This window comes from Microchirus variegatus (genome assembly GCF_963457635.1).
Source record: "Microchirus variegatus genome assembly, chromosome: 1".
NCBI lineage: Eukaryota > Metazoa > Chordata > Actinopteri > Pleuronectiformes > Soleidae > Microchirus > Microchirus variegatus.
In genome coordinates this window covers 6021111-6038743 of record NC_139802.1, presented here as the reverse complement: position 1 = coordinate 6038743, position 17633 = coordinate 6021111, and the positions used below count along the sequence as shown (strand labels likewise).

The 17633-nt window shown below is 42.4% G+C and overlaps 1 protein-coding gene across 1 annotated transcript; it reads right to left on the bottom strand.

The window, feature by feature from the left end:
* Window positions 1-160: 160 nt before the first annotated feature.
* setd2 (SET domain containing 2, histone lysine methyltransferase) lies at window positions 161-17033 on the bottom strand (the record flags this gene model as incomplete). The annotated part of the gene is made up of 22 exons (XM_083896986.1): window positions 161-468; window positions 984-1085; window positions 1262-1336; window positions 2522-2633; window positions 2741-2877; window positions 3387-3512; window positions 3856-4202; window positions 4317-4657; window positions 4764-5103; window positions 5186-5234; window positions 5344-6438; window positions 6563-6691; window positions 6809-6943; window positions 7344-7476; window positions 8872-8969; window positions 9089-9166; window positions 9273-9396; window positions 9622-9750; window positions 10043-10174; window positions 10274-14205; window positions 14326-14347; window positions 16999-17033. The coding sequence occupies 22 exons, from the start codon at window positions 17031-17033 to the stop codon at window positions 304-306; spliced, it is 7836 nt and encodes a 2611-aa protein (XP_083753112.1). The 3' UTR covers window positions 161-303.
* Between the last annotated feature and the right edge of the window lie 600 nt (window positions 17034-17633).

Sequence of the window (17633 nt, the reverse complement as noted above, 5' to 3'; positions counted from 1 at the left end):
TTCAGTCTCTGTAGCACCCCTCAGTGTCATCCTAACAACAACACTGCATCTGGATGGAGTCTCAGGTCATTCGGCAGCAGCAGCACTTGAGTCTCTAACAGTCTCCAGGTCAGGGCTCCCCCCTGATCCACTGGGCCTGGAGAGCTCCTTGGGCAGCAGTGCAATTCTTAGTCATAAATACAGCTAAGAAACTACTTCATGGTTCAGGCTGACCAGTTCATACATGAAGGAGTGGGTGGGAAGGCAAATCTGTGCTTGTCCTGTGTTAATGCAAAGCAAGTGGGACACATCTGGCCTCAGAGGCTAGTACACAGTTTCAGTGTCCTCCTTGGGCCTGTACACGGAGCCAAACCTCTGCATGTACTTCTTGATGTACTCCTTGGTCTTGTGCTTCACATTCTCGTTACACTCGAGGTCCTCAGGATTGGTGCAAGCCTTCAGCTCTTTATTCATAACGCCGTGTGTGAGCTGGAAGTTTAAGCAGAGATGAGAAAAGACTTAAACATATTGTCATCAACACCATATGCAAGCTGTGGTAGAGTCTCCCTTCATAATTTGACGTAATCTAAATAAGTGCACTACAGCTCGTCTTTCTGTTTGGTGTATAGTATGACATATATACAATCCATGAACCTACTGAGAAGAAGAGGGGGATAAAACAAACTGGTCTTTAAAGAAATATCTGGTGCAAGGAGCTTTTAGAAAGGAATGAGAGAAACAAAAGAGAGGCAGATAATAGTTTACATGTACAATATGTTTTTAGTCTCTTGCGGAGGCAGAATACAAAAACATGTGGCTGAGAAAAGAGATCGTGGGAGCTCAACTATTTAGCTCTGGTTTGAGGGAAACTTTGAAAACTTTTCCTTTTGTTCAGCGGTGACCAATACTTTCATTCTGCTTTGACCACGATGTAGAGGCCAACGAAAGGTTGAAAGAGGACAATAGCAGCAATGTGGATAAACATCTCAGTTTTTAAATTGTACCTTTCGAGCCAGGTGCTTGAAGTCTTCAGTGTTGCTGATGCGTCCCAATTTGCAGTCTGGCTTTCGATAAGGATTCAAACACTGCACGATAAACTGGGACATCTGAGTAACACACGTGGACACACACATAAAAACATTTTTTAAGAGAGGAAAAGAGTCATCACAAATTGGAACTTGCATGGATGGATAGAAGACATTCTCTTTTAAGTAGGCAGAGGTGTAGAGAAAATTGAAACATCTGGAGTTTAACATCACCGTTGGCAGAGAGTCTGGCTCACCTCTTTGCGAAACGTCTCTTTACTCTTTTTCGCCAGTTCACTTGAGGTGTCTGCTTCAGCCGTCTTGGTGGAAAACTATAACAACAACGAGGCAGAGAGGAATAGTTTGATCAGACGTATTATGATTTTCTGTCAAAAAATATATCCCCCTGGATTTGACAGTGTATCTCAAAGACAAAATCCTACCCAACTCTATTTCCATCTGTTTTTTTCCTGAAGTGGAAGACAGCACTTCCCAGCTCAGTAATCTCATGCTATTATAACCACCCACGAGGCTCAATCAAACAGGGCAACTGGCTGCAGAACAGTAGCCATCAAGGTCAGTGGGGTATCAAACAGCACCTGCTCACCAGCTACTTGACAGAAAGCAGAGATATCCTGCCAGGATGCTCCCTCCATGGCCTCGGCCTTCAACAGCAAAGGCAGGCGGGCAACAGCTGACTGGCTACACCCACAACAAAGTGGTGAGGATCAAAAGCGAGCACAAAGAATTCACACATACACGCACGCAGACTTTGCCAAGGACAAAAAAAAAACGTGAAACCGAGTTGTGTGCATGTGTGCAGCAGCAGCAAGTACTATATCCTTAAAAGCTCTACATGAACAACCCAACTACCCAGGCAAGACGCTGGAGAATAGTTTGTGACCATGTAGCTCACAGGAAGCTTTGCATAAAAACATGAATTTCACCACTTCAGCTTTGGTGGGTAACTGATACATCTTTTAAGACGCTCCTGAAAAGGGATGTAGATAAAGAAACTGCAAATAAATGCCAGGTCTTCCAGATGGCTTTCATTATTCTCAAAGTTAGGATAAAAATGACAAAATAAAACAAACAAGGCAGAGGGAGAGAAGATGAGCAAAGACACCCCTCCCGCCCCCCCTTCCTCCCTCCCTCCCTCCCTCCCTGCGCAACCTTGAGGCAAGGGACAGACAGTTGAGTTGGGGGTGGGGCAAGTGCATTCACTTTTAAAGACTCATGTCTGTGCGGGGAGAAGTCACTGGTGAGAATGAAACACTGACTGAAAATAGTGTTGTATAGAGGTTTTTTCCTTGTTTTTCCCTCGGTCTTAAAACACAGCTGAAAGTAATCACTAGTGCAGCATCTTCAATTACCTCGAGGAGCAAACACTATAATTACTGTATGTTTTGCATTCAAGCACAAACTTCCTGAGAAAACAAGAGCTTAATATCGCTTCTTCACCTTTTTCCACTATTTCTGTTCAAGCCAAAAGTGAAAAATTAAAATTAAAAGCTCACCTTAGAGGGATTCTCGTCATACGTCGGTGTTCCTAGGTCCATCTCAGATTCATGGTCCACGCTGGTGCTATCGCTACTTCCGTCCCATGTTGGAGGGTCCCACTGTGTTTGCCTGATGTGCAGAGGGAAGTAATGCGTCATAGAAACACTCAAATGGCCTTTCGAGAGGCCCAAACACATATGTATACACATATTGTATAGAGATACTGTGACACCAACCTCGTGGCAATATGGTAGTAGTAGATCTTGCCTTCAGGGTCCCGAGCCACTTTCCAGTTGAGAGGTAGGACGATAGTTTTGGCTTTGGGGGGAGATGGTGGAGGAAGGTCTATCACATTGTTGGGTACAATCATTTCCTTGAGAGAAGAGACAGAAAAGAAGCATCAGCAGTGATTCCAAGTATCTTTACTTAGTCATTAATACAACTATTTGTGAGAAAACAAAAAATAAGCTGTATGATGAGTTGGAGTTTACATACATACTGTTTGTATCATTTTGACAAACCTACTTGAGTTACATCTTAACAGGATCTTTGTTAGCTCTAGGACTATCACAGCTTGTCAGATAAGCATAATTTGAATGTATACTACCCCCTTGTGGCCACACTGTCCATCTATATCAGGGTTTCTCACTCCTGGTCACTGGGAGCCACTGTCCTGCATGTTTTAGACGTTTCCCTGCTCAAACACACCTGATTCAAATGGTCAGCTCGTCTGCTGAAGCCTGATAACGAGCCGTTTATTTGAATCAGGTGCGATGGAGCAGGGAAACGCCTATAACATGCAGGACTGATGCTCCCCAACACCAGGAGTGAGAACCCCTGATCTATATATGGAGCTTTGGATGGATTTGTATGGAGTGTTACCTGTTGCACAGTTTGGGATGTAACTATTGTCGTGACGGTGCCTGCCTGCTGCACCACCACTCCTTGTTGATGGCCAGGATACACTGGCTGGCCATGTAGGTAGCTGGCTGTGGGTTCAGTGTATGCCTTGAGAAACAACAGGGAACATGAAGTGCATTAGAATATATTCAAAAACATTTATTTATGTGCAGAATTACACTGCTGCTGTGAACCTCTACCCAACAACATTTGATTGATTTACTTTACTGCATTAGTTAATACATGCTAAATATGCTGGTTTAATTTGCCATAACAATTGAGCTTTATTATATAATATTTTGAAATATGATAGAAGTATGGTTAAATTAGCCATTTATATCAGAATTCTTAAGCTTGGTTTGATTTATTTGCACACAAATCAATCTATCATTTTTAAACTGTTCATTAAAGAAAGTAATTACAGAATATGAATATAATAAAAAGTGCCTACCTGTATGACTGGAGTGTTAGCCTGTGGGTATGCCGTAGGTATACTGTAGATAGTTTGACATGGCTGGCCTTGGTAATAGATGGCCGTCTGTGTTGGGGGTGGTGCTGGAGCTGTGGCATACTGTTGTGCTGGCTGGGTCTGCACTGTCACAGCTTGCTGAGTGCTGGGGTCCCAAAGAGTGGCGTAGCTTTGCTGGCTCTGCACCTGGGGCGGCGTTTGGGCTGGAACAGAGAGGACAGCTACACCTCCATCCTGGGTTGCTACGGCCGGCTGGGCATACTGCTGAGGGTTTCCAGTGGAGAGGTTGGTGGTGGTGATGTGCTGAGGAAGACTGGACACTGGAGCGGCTTGGGAAGTGGAGGATGGAGAGGTCAGTCCCATATCTGAGATGAGATGCTGAGGAGGAGTCTGTTCATAGCTCAAAGCAGGATCAATTGCAGGAGTGGGGAGCAGCACTTTACCTGCATTTGGGTTGGTTGGATCCACAAAGGTCTGGATGGGATATCCAGGGGGGTACGTGATGAAGCCAGGGCTGGAGACGTAGGCCAGAGCAGGGTCATAAGCCATAGCTTGGAGTTGTTGCTGCTGCTGCTGTTGTTGCTGCTGCTGCTGCTGCTGCTGCTGCTGCTGCTGTTGTTGCTGCTGCTGCTGCTGCTGCTGCTGCTGAAGTTGTTGTTGTTTCTGGGCTTCCCTCTGAGCAACCTCCTGCTCAAAGAGTTTTCTGCGTTCCTCTGTCGACAACTTGTTGCGCTCTTTGCCACCAACACCCCTTGGTGTCTTGTTGCTGTTAGATGGATCAAACCTAAAATAGGAGAAAATAAATCAGAACAACATTTGTGAATGATAAAAATGCATTTATCTATGTAAAAAGGTACACTTCACAGTGATACACCAATAACAGGTCTTACCGTTCCTCAGTGCGTCGGCTGCTCCTGTCATAAGATGATGGTGGGGAAGGAGAGCGTCTTCTCCGCCTTTCAGTGCTGCGGGGAGTTTTGTCAGAGCCTCGTTCTCGATCACGGTCACGATCGCGGTCACGATCGCGGTCTCTGTCCCGGTCACGGTCCCGATCTCTATCACGATCTCGGTCCCGATCGCGATCTCTCTCTCTTTCCCTGTCCCAGTCTCGATCTCGGTCATAATCCCTGTCTCGGTCACGCTCTCTCTCCCTCTCCCTCTCCCTTTCACGTTCTCGGCTACCAGACGTGGCTCGCGGTGTCAAAGCTGTCTCTCGATCTCGGCTGCGATCTGTAAAGACAAAGAAACATAACTTAAAACCATATGTAGAGGAAAAAAAATAATGCGAAAAATCTGCTTTGGTGTAACTTACCACTTGACTCCTTTTCCACCTGACTCTTCTTTGGTATTCTGTACACCTCCTGAAAGGTCAAGGACAACTTTGACTTAAGAGCTTAGTACTACAATAGCATGCATACAAATCACAAACAGAAAGGCAGTTCGCTTTATGCATGTTTGACATTGTCTCACCTTTAGATCCTTCCAGGTGTCCAGAAGCCTGGCAGCCATGCCACAAATGTCCAAAGCAGTGAGCTGGGGCTCTTGACTCCTCTCACTCTCTACATCTGAGACACCTTCCTCTTCATCCTGAGAAGGAGTTCCTATGACTGATGGGTCCACAGGGGCCACTGACACCTCTGAGGGCATACTGGCCTCTGGGATCTCAACGCTTGGGGGGACATCAGAAGTAGATTCAAAAAGTTGTGCCTCATTGCCAGGAGAAGCTTTGTCAACTTCTTCCATCTCAATCTGGACTTCCATCTGCTCTTGTGGAGGCTCAGATGAAACATCAGCGACGTCTGTATCGATGGGCTCGCTCTCTGACTCTAGAACATTTACATTTACAGCAGACTTGTCACTATCCATTTCGGTTGTTTCAGTCACTACCAGACTGTTCTGTTCACCTTCTCCTTCCTGTTTGTCAATAATTTCAATCGACTCATTCTGAAGTTCATCCTTCACATCATCAATTGTGTCCTCTTTTTTCTCAATGTCCATATTCTCAACTTCCAACTCTATTTTGTCTTTTAGCTCCTCAGGTTGAGCTTCGTCCTGGCTGATTGAGGACATTACTATTTCTTCCTGTTTCTCCTCCTTTTCTTCCGGTTTCTCCTCCTTCTCCGACTCTTCAATTGTATCTTTTGTTGGTTCTGCAGTTTCACACACTGGTTCTGCCGTTAGTTGTTTGGCGTCCAAATGTGCTGCATTTGAGGACTCGTCTTCTTCATCATCGTCTTCTTCTTCCTCCTCCTCCTCCTTCCCATCGGAAGCTTTGCTGGCATCAGATGCACTGTCCAGACTGTTTTCACTGATGATTTTAAGGCGGCGGTATACAGCAGGTTTGGAGGCGTCGGCATCCAATTCTGGTCCCATTTTGGTGGAGGAACCATCAGGAGTGTTGAGGGGTGTTTGAGCACGGGAGGTGTTCTCACTGGAGTAGCCATCCATCTCAGCAGGTTGAGGGAGAGTTTTTGTTTGGGCCCAGCGCTGAATAAAGGTCAGGACTCTGCTCTCTTCCAACATGTTCTTAGTTGAGATGGGAAGGACAGCCAGGGTCTTCATAATCTGTTAACAGAATATACCGTTAGCATACCGTTCATAATATGTTAACAGAATATACCATAAGCAATCAAGCAAGAAATAGCTGTATATGAATGATTTAACGGGTCCAACCAAAGATGCACCTAACCTCTAACTGCAGTTTGATATTATTGGCGCTGTTGCCTTTCGCCTCGGAAAGCTCCACCATGAAGATCCACAGCAAAGACAATCCATGATGGTCCAAGAACTGTTTTAGGCATGATGCGTTTTGAGTATCCTGAGAAACACAAACATATAACATGGTGAGAATCATGATAACAACTAACACAGAGCAACAACTCAACAACGACAGGTAAGTAAACAAATTATTTATATCAATCTAGTCTGGTCATACTCTTATGAGCTTGAGACATGTGAGTTTCTGCTCCATGGTTTCCACTCGGACCATTAGCCTGCAGAGAGACACCACCTGTTTCTCATCATACAGGCCTTCTCCATTCTCCAGTAACGCCTCCAGTTCCTCATCAACCTGTGAAAGGACAACGTCACGTTATCAATTACAATGTTTATTTTTCATCAACATCACGACAGCAAATACGTTATTGTAATAGGATTGCAACACACTTTACAATTAACTGGGTAATGCGCATTTTTCTACATGTTTATCTCAATGTTTACTATATTATCAATGATATATAGAATAGAATAGAATATAATGCCTTTATTGTCATTGCATTTAAGTACAATAAGATTCATAGAGCTACTCCAGTAAAGTGTCAAATCTACATTTAATAATACTGGGATATCCACTCACCACCACACCAGTTAGTCTCACTTCACCACAAACTGAACTTTCCCCCCTTCACCCCATCAAAGTTTAGTCAAACAGATGACAGGAAAAACTTAAGGATATGAATCAAAGAACTCACTGTGGTGAGAGCACTCTTTCGACTACGGTCTTTCTTCATCTTCCCTCCAGCAGCTCGAACACTGACTCTGTTCTCTCCACCCAGGAAGCCTCTGCAGCTGGGTGCACCACAGAAGCATTTCTGTGCCTCTTTGCTGGAGAATTAAATAATAATAAAAAAAAGATAAACCCACAAGCTTTTAAGACTTCCATATTGTACCATTCATTGTTTTTTTTATTCTTTTTTTTTTACATTGTACATGAAACTTGAAGACGATAAAGGAACAGTCTTTATATGATAGTATGTGGTAAATGGAAACATACTTCACAAACCAGAATATGTTTTATATTTTAGATTCTTCAAATTCTCTCAGATTCAAGAGGAAGTTGCTTAGAAAGGTTCCCCAACAGTATCGAAGGAGTTCCCAAAGGTACTGAGCATTGAATTGTATTGTGTTCACTCTGTGGTCCAGCTCATCCCAAATTGTGTTTAGGTGAGGTGACTGTAGAGGCAAAGCACTCCATCACTCCTTAAACAAATACCATTTCTATCACCGGGAGGTGTGCTTAGGGTCATTGTCCAGTTGAAAAACAAATTATGGCCCACTCAGTGCAAACTAGATGGGATGGCATGTAATTGCAGAATGCTGTGGTAGCCAAGCTGGTTAAGAGTGCCTTGAATTTTGAATGAATTACCAGCAAAGCAATCCCACCCATCACACCTCCTCCATGTTTCACGGTGGGAACCACACACAAAGAGACCATCTCCTTACTTTTTCTTCACCTCGCAATGACATGGCAGGTATAACCAAAAATCTCAAATTTGGACTCAGCACAGATTACCACTGGTCTAATGACCATTCCTTGTTTGTTTTTTTGGCCCGAGCAATGTTGAGATGTGTCTACATGTGTCTAGATGCGCTACTTGACACATTTGAAGCATTTATGTAGGTTTTAATCTGAGGTGCCCTTAATTTGCAGGTTGGTAACTCTAATGGATGTATCCTCTATAGCAGAGGCAACTCTTAATTTTCTCACTCCTGGTCCTGGGGAGAACACTGTCCTGCATGTTTTAGGTGTTTTCCTGCTACAAAACACTCTTGATTCAAATAAATGGGTCGTTATCAGGCTTCAGCAGAACCTACTGACGAGCTGACCATTTGAGTAGTAATTAATGATGGACTGACACTTCTCTTTACTTGTCATTCGTGCCATACTATGAATTATAACAGTAGTCAAATATTGCTATTCATGGAATAAAATTGTGTACCAACCACATTAAGTCACAAAATTCCACATATCAACTCCTGATAAAGCACACCTGGTAACTTAAAACCAGGTAACTACCTTGTGTATCTGATTAAAGAAATGCCAGAGGTGCTCAAAGCTGGCATCAAAATCTAAAATATAAAACATATTATGGTTTAAGACATAATTCCATGTGCTATTTCATAGTTTTGGAGTCTAGTAATGATATACATATGTACAGTTTAAATGCCAAAAGTGCAAAATTTAAGTGTGAGGAAAAAATAACTGCAGACAAACAGTACCCGTATCTCTGGAACTGGTAATCAAATGTCAGTTCAGTTCCAGCGCCGACAGCCTTGGTGGTGAAGAACCCAACTCTGAGCTGACCATTAACAGTCCACTGAAAATAGATTAAAAAAAAAAATATATATATATATATATATATATCATCAAGCAATTCAAGTTTTAGTAGGTTGACCAGGAATTGTATCATCACAGAGCTTCATTTTGCCAATGTACCTTTTGAGTCTCGCAGTTGGGCTCGCAGCTGTGGTTCATAAACCGAGAGCAGTTACCCTTCAAAGTTGCATCGATGATCTGAAGAGGCAAAAGACAATGTCACCTATTTCTGCCAGAGGCTTTAAAAAATAACATATTGCACTTTAAATATTAACAAAAAAAATACAATGCCTCATATTCTTACCTCATTGTTTTTTAGAGCCATGAAGTAATAATGGATGTTTTTATTGCGAGCATATTCTTTCACTCTGGTTTTGAACTCCTTGTGGTCCAAGACCTCACCACAGTATTCAAGCACAAAGGTGTTTCTACGATGGCAGCAAAAACCAAAAAGTTTGACAATTGACTCATCTGTCCACAAAAATTGCATTTGAGAACATGTTTAAGATGTACATAGTTCATTTTGGAATAAAGTTCATTTATGAACACACATGCCAGTGTTATTGTAACCTACATGTACGGCTTTTGTAAACTTTTGCAATTTGCAAATTATTAATTTTAAAATATGGTAGCAAAAAATGTAAGTAGCTTACGGAACCAGGTCTTTGGCTGCACGCAGTCCCCAGCCTTTATCTTCTGTGAGGATAACGTCAAAGTCTGCATGTTGTTTCATCTGAAACCGTCGATTGGAGCAGTACATTCCATTCAGGCACCGTGATGAGCTGGAACGTAGAAAGGTAAAGACAAAATCTGAGAAAAAGATCCTATGATTTTTGAGTGTGACAGAATGCAAGTGGTAAGCCATATCATATATGTTTTTACCAGCTCTTGTCTTATCAAGTGAACTATTTTACAAGATTTTATTTTAGCTCAAGTAATAAACATACTTTGTCATGGTACCAAAAAACTTTTTGAACAATACTTAGTAATACCTTATGAGCAATCCAGTTTAATGCGTCATTCTGGAATTTCTGGCTTTTCAAAGAAACCCTGCAGTACAGTTTCTCAACTTACCACTCAATCATCAGCAGCCGGTTTAAACAGTCTTCCCCGCATGAGAATGCTCCCTTTGAACGTTCCTCTCTCGGCAGCATTGGACACTCACACTGCATTCTCTTGATATCTCGATGAGATTTGCTCTTCTTTCTAAACATATATAAATATTTTTTTGTTAATTACAGCTTGAATCTGAAAATACTTAAATTATGTTGGATAATGTGTCACTCAGGTTGGAAAACACCTTACCTCTCAGTCAAGTACAGGTTCTCCTCGATCAAGTCAAAGTAAGGAGGCATCTTTTTTGACTTGGCCTGGTCTTTCCATTTACTGGCATCTCGAAAGTCTCGCAGAGCGAGTGATGGAAGGACCACCTCGGCTGTGGCAAGAGTTCCCTTCGAGATGTCAGGATCACCGTGCCGCTCCCTTTTGCCTGCTGGCCCAGCCTCTGCCTCATTGTCTGAATCAGATTCAATCTCCGGGCGTCTTTTCTTGGGTGGCCCTCTGCCTCTGTGGGGTTTAAAATTGTCTTCTCTTGGAGGGTCAGGGACAACAGAACCCCTGCTGTTACTACTTATTTCGTGCCCCTGTAAATCCCCACTGTAGTCACCATGGTCATTAGTTAGGGAATCAGGATGGATTTCACCTGCAGGATCCTGATAATGTTCTTGTGCATGGAGGTAGGGTTTCCTGCTAGTCTGCATGTGTGGGGATTGACAGCTCCACAAAGCATTACTCTGCCCGAGTTCCTGTTCCTCAAGAGAAGTTCCTGTCAGTTTAGCATTTGGTAACTGTGGCCCATGACTGCTATCGGGTTGCTGGTAGGTACTACTTGGCTGCTCTAGTTGTGAAAAATCCCAACCCAGGTTTACTTCATTCTTGTCACTGATATTGTCAGCATTTGCTAACTCCCCATGTTGATAATGGGAGTACAACTGTTCACTTCTGCTGCTTGAACTTTGCCGTTTCTGCTCTTGTTCATGTTGTCGGAAATCATCAAGACTGTGGGCAGAATCTGTGGCACTTGCATGGGCACTGATATGGCCAACCATGTAGGGCAGGGCACCGACAGTGCTGGAACCTTCCGAGTGACTGGTACTATCAATCATATTACTCTGGGACTGACACAACATACTGCTGCTGAATGAGTCATTTACATCAGCACATGGACCACTGGTCTCCCCAAATACACTGGGAAGGCTACCTCTTCTTTGTTGCGAGCCAAATCGATTTGAGTATTCAGGGGTATTATCACTGTGCAGCGCTGAAATATTTGTAGGACTACGTGAAGCTCCTGTTTTCCGTGTATCCATTGTTAGAGAAGAATTTTTTGGCACCACCACCACAGAGTGCAATCGCCTTATAGCCTCATCACAATCCGAGTCGTATTCCGAGTTGTCACTATCACTGGCCTCGCTCTCTCCTCCTAATGCATCCTGTTGCGGTGATGCTCCTTTGATCAATTTACATTTTTTATCAGTATCCTTTGGTTTTTCATAAGGATCATTTCCGTTCCAACTCTTAATATTTGCGGCTGTATCAACCTGTGATGTGTCATCCATGCACAGAGACTCATCCATTCTCATTGTTTGAAGAGAAGTCAGTTTTAAGACAGAGCAGTCAATCCTGGTTGTTGCTTGTGATGGCTCACTTTGGTCTTTGTATTTATCAGCCATGGACATGCTGTCTAAGCAAACCTGCTGCTTAGAGATCTCAATCTGCTTGACCAGTGTGGAATGTCTTTCAGCTTCTTGTTCAATAGTATCTTGAATGTCACAGTCTTGTTGGTTACCGTCTTTAGAAAACTCTATCTTCTTGACAGATATTACTTTTTTAACAGTAGGTGTATTCTCTACACTGAATGTCCTCTGTGAAAGATCACCCTCAAAAGTATTCTGCCCAACGATATCCCACCGGGACCTTCTGGCACTGCTCTTTTTAATTGCATCCATACTTTGCAGGCCACATATTAGCTGGTTCTCAGACTCAAGATGTGATGACTCCAATTTAGGTGGTACACCTGTGTCGGACTGTTCACCAACTGTATTCAGCTCAGCAACCTCTGGTATAGTGTTCTGCCATACATCACATGTGACAGGTACATCTGCTGTATCAGGTAGAGACAGATCAGGCCCTGATGAACAGTCAAATACTTTCTCGTCCTGGCTGCACACGACACCATCATTACTACTGCATGAACCTAAAACAGTTGCAGGAGAGTTCACATGTGTATGATTGTTAGAAAAGAGGCTATCCTTCATATCAGTCAAATTTTCCAGGGCGGCATTTACTTCTTTTAGGCTTTCGCTTGATGTTATATCCGAGGCATTTTCATTCTCATCTTCAAGATCTAATTTGGATTCTTCTGGTCTTCTGGGTGATGATTCTTGCAAACTTTTTTCAGTACATGAAACCGTTTCTCCGTCATGCTGATCAATATGTTCAGTTACGTCCCAGTGAACATCTGATTTTTCTTTTTCACTCTGATAAACATGATCTGTGGCTGTTGCACAGGGCAGTGCCTTTTCAGGACTCTGAACCATGTCATCCGATTGTCTATCATATCCAGTGGTTTTTGCAGAAGAACTCGAAAGTGTCGTGTGATTTGAGTCCAGCCTACTGGATTTGATTTGAGAGTTTTTACTCTTTTCATCTGAGCCAGAGCCTCTGTTAGATGACTGGAATTTTTCCTTATGATCTCCTTCAGACTCACTTGAGCTACTTTTATGGAATTTTTCATATGTTTGGGAGTGGGTATGCATACTGGAGGAAGAGGATTTGCTGTCGGTCTTTGACTTGTTATGGGCACTAGATTTCAGGTCAGGAGACCATTTACGCTGGGAATCAGAGTCTGATAATCGCTTTGAAATCCTTTCAGATTTTGATGATTGCGTTCTTCTATCTATCTCTGAAGATTGAGGAGAGTCTAAAGATTTATGGGCTTTCTCAGGTTTTGAATAGGATGTCTTTGACTCTTTATAGGAGCTAGAATGTACAGACGATCTACTTGAATCACTTGTCCTTGTCCTCGTCTTTCTATGGTCATCCTCCGAGTCAGAACTATCTCTAGTTCTGTCAGTGCGTGACCGAGAGGACCTTCTCTCTCTGCGTGGAGAACTCCTGTGTGATCTCCGGTCAGAGTCATGATAGTAAGACCTTTCAGAGCGTGATCCTCTGTCTCCTCTGGACCTCTCTGATCTGGAGTGAGATGAACTAGTCCGAGACCCTCGGGATCGTGATCGCGACCTAGACCTTGACCTTCTGCGATCTTTATCTGATCGAGCTGACCGAGATGATGTGTGTCTAGAGTCACGGTCTGATTTGGAATAACTAGAAGACCTTTCGTGACTCTCTGACCACTTTGAGGAAATCTTCTCCTTCTCCTCCACATGTGAAATAGAGGAAGACTTCTTTACTTCTTTAATTCTGCTGTCAGAGTTTTTACTTTTGGAATCAACAGATTTGCGACTGGAAGACATCTCCACTGAATCTCCATCAGATTCTGACCTGGTTTTCCTTTGGGATACCTTGTTATTATGCTCAGTACTGCTGGAAGTATCTCCAGCTTTTCCTGAGGAGGCAGTAGGCTTCTTGTGGCACAAGGGTACCCTCGTCTCAGAAGCTTCAATGTGAGCATTCTCGGATGAACAAACATTAACAATATTCTGAGGCTCGGGTATAGGGAATTCAGTAGCATTCTTACTTGTAGAGTTCTGCAAACCTGGTAATTCAGTTGAATGCTGGTCTTCTGGCAAAACAGATTTCTCTTCAGTCACAGAGATACTAAGAATTTGCTTCTTGAAATGCATCTTTGCCAAGTCTGGTTTCAATTTAGTGGCTGGGGAGACTGGCGTTTGAGGTGTCTCAGCAACTGATATTGGCACCGTGGGTGTCTGGTTTTGTTCAGTTTTGCCATCTGTACTCTGCCCTCCTTTGTTGGAGGGTGACTGTGACAGGGCAGCCAGGGGTTCAGTGACAGACTTGTCGGGACTGGCAGGAACGAAGAACAGACTCTGTAGTGGCTTCTTGGTCTGTGCGAAGCTGAAGGACACTTTCTGACGACCCTGATCCTCCAGGTTGACCTTCGTTTTGGTCCCTTTAGGCAAAAAATGGTTGGACAGCATCACTCTGGGAGATAGGCTTTTTATTAGAGCTGCTTTGGATAGACCCTCAACCTTTACCTACAATAAAAGAGGAGAACACAAATAAATGCCCAACATAAGTTAAATGGAAAATAAAAATTGGCATTGTATCATAACATAGGTTTATCAAGGTTTCAATAGCTTTGTGTTAAAACTTACCGAGGCACCGCTCCCCTCCTCTCTGTGTTTACAGAAGAACATGGGGACAAGAAAGAAGGGAAATAAATACTTTGTCACAGTACATACAAATTTGTCACAACTTTAAGATCATCAATATATGACAACATGCATCAACCGACACACATACATACATCTTGCACTGAAATCTTCTGTTTCCTTACATGCAACATTAATAAATGAGCAGGTGTGCTGTTGACGACAATTTCTGACCCTATTTGCTAATCACATACAATGTACTATAAATTAAAAACTTGAATTCAGCCAAACACACTAAGAAAACCCCTCTTTGGTTTTAGTTACAATTTGACACCTAACAATTTTCCACCGCATCACTGCCACAATGAACGGCTGGAAACTCAGAGAGTACTTATTTGGCCGATTAACACTTGCTGCAAAACTACTTAAACAACACCCCTTTTGTGCAGATCTAGCCCACCTACATTTCACTTAAGTAAATGATGTAATGACCACAAAAGCAATTTATTATTTCTACTGTATTCAAGTTTCAAGTAAACATTAAAAAAAGAACCGGACTCTCCAAATTTTCTATAGTTGTTATATTATTGTTGAATATAGTCAAAAACTAGGTTTACATGATAAATGTGAAAATGTAAACAATTAGGATTTTCCTACTTTTGTCTCACAATTTTCTAAGGCTAGCTCAGTACATGTGCTACTAGGCAACAATTGGGTCATGTATGCCTTCCTGATCTTTAAAATAGGACACTGCTGCCGGGACGTATAGTTATACAGTAATGGCTTAAACTATAATTAATTCTATGATTGATAAACTGGACCTACTCAACCTAGTACTTCACCCTTTTTGGTGCAACGTTTACATCAAGTATAATAATGTATTTCCAAAGGTATTATGAACACCAAGCATTGGGTTTATTTGTCAGACAACATCCTGGCCAGGGAGGATTAAATAAAAGGCTTAAAACAGAAAAAAGGCCATGTTTTTTTTTCGGAGGACAGTTTTGTGTACTTGAATGTCAAAGGCAACACACAACTTTGTAACCACATACATTTTCTGTCAAATCCACATCAAACTACATTATTTTCACCAAGAGCTGGAGTTTACACTGCCTGATTTCTGACCTGAGTAAAGTGTCCATTGAGAAACTCATCTAGGATTAGTGGGCCTCAACAGGCTGCTGGCCAAGTATATTCCAAATCAGTGAAATGAGCCCTCCAAAGTGATGGCACACCTGACAAAAAGAAAGATAGAGTTTAGGTAAACTGAGTCTTGTTGGTCCACAACAGTTTACAACATATCTGTCAGGGTCTCTTTTGAGATCATAATCAGTGTTTGAAGGTGGTCATACAAAGGTAGTAATTTAACAAGTGCAAAATAAACTGCACTGCATTAACACATGTTAAAAAGCCTGCTGCCTCACATGCTTTTAGCCGTTGAGTATAAACATCTGCAGACACCCCTTCACAAGATCCCCCTTATCAATCTTTGCACAGTTGCACATCTTTCATGAGTATGTCTGCTATGAGACAAAAGACATGTCCACTTTTCTCAGTGGGATATTAATCGTTACTGCAGGAGCTTCAACTGCATTCCAGCAGCATGGAAAACAAAAAAGTGACATAAATCAGCGGTTCATTTATAGTCCCATCATGGGCAAAAGAAGAAGATCGATCATGAGCATGGGTGCAGAGTGAGAACATGCATGTCATTGTCATAACTGTAAATGGGGAGCAAATGGCAACAACTGTAAACAAAGGGTGTCTACAGAATTAAGACTTCAGTGAAAGAACAAACTAACACCGATGTGAAAAACAAACTATATTTGAATTATGAATCGATTTGAATTATTCAACTGACTTAAGCATAGCCTGTGCGTGAGGAATGGACACAGCCAAAACATGGCCTTTAAATGGATGTATGTGTCCACTGTGAAAGAGGATGTGTAGCTAACCTACTTAACCATAATTAAATATTTCCAAATGCGTGCCTACAATTTACTACAACACATACACACATATATATATAGCCAATAGGCAGATAGTCAGGATAAACGTATTTGTTTCGAATTTGACGTTGATTTATACATAAATGTAAACATCACATATACCAGCTAAGCTAACACGAACAGTGAGCTTTCGTGGGCCTTCTTAAGAGATAGCAATCGCTTATGTTTAGCTTCCTAAATTGCTATTGATTATGTTGACTTGCAAACAACTCAACGCCTGCTAATGATTTATATTGACAATTTATAAATCAAGTTAAGCAGGGAAATGTGTTTTCCGTCAGCCCAAAAGGTAAACAATCGCGTATAAACGAAGGCGGCTAATCGAGAAGTCTACTAGCATGGGTGATGCTAGTAAGCTTAGCGAACTAGCAGCTTGTAGGCACATTCTACTGATGGTAACTTGTGGTCTGCGTACCACTCTCTGGGTTGTACCACATGTTTGTTAACAATTACAATTACCCTGAAAGGTTTATTCTGATGTTGTGATCGTGTGAGTCTTATTTGCGTTTGCATGTTTTAAATACAATCAACACATGTACTCGAGTCTGCACACCCGGCTTTACTAGCATGTTAGCCGATGATGTTTTGTCTTGTGTGTATACTGAACTGCTTTTCTAACAAGTAACGCACACCTGCGTAAAAAATAAGTGGTTCGTAAGATACTCACTTCACGAAGTGCTTAAGGTCACACGGTTCCCTCATCTTCGAAATTCCCAGATAACGACCCTTTGAAAAACATCAATGTACGCCGACGTCAAATCCATACGGAGCTGTCGGAAATGATCGTCGGCTCAGTGGCTCAGTGGCTCCGCTGCTCCCGCTGCTGCTGCGCCGCAGCTTCAGCCTGGGTGAATGTTGATACAACAGAGTTAGCATGAGCTCACATCGTTAGCCAGTAGTCAGAGGTGAGATAGACAACCGAGATGGTCACGAAAAACAATCCCGTGGACGTATTTTAGATTATACGACTCATAATCTATAAAATACTGACACTCCGACAGCTGGAAGGACTGTGGTTGTGTCTTTGGGGGTACCTTTTGAATTCACATTGATCCCCACAGTATCCCTGACTGTGGTGTCTGTGTTCAACATCACATGATGTCAGAGTCCGAAGCACAGCTGGCGCGAACCTCGAAGCGCATTGTGGCACAACGACTTTCTAAATAATAATAATATTTAAAAAAAATACCCCAATATATCGTGTCAGGTGGTGATGGGGGCAGTATGTTTTGTAGATAAAGACGTGAGCATATGCAGTCTGTACAACGTTGTATTATGTACAGTTTGACACACTCCGGTCCA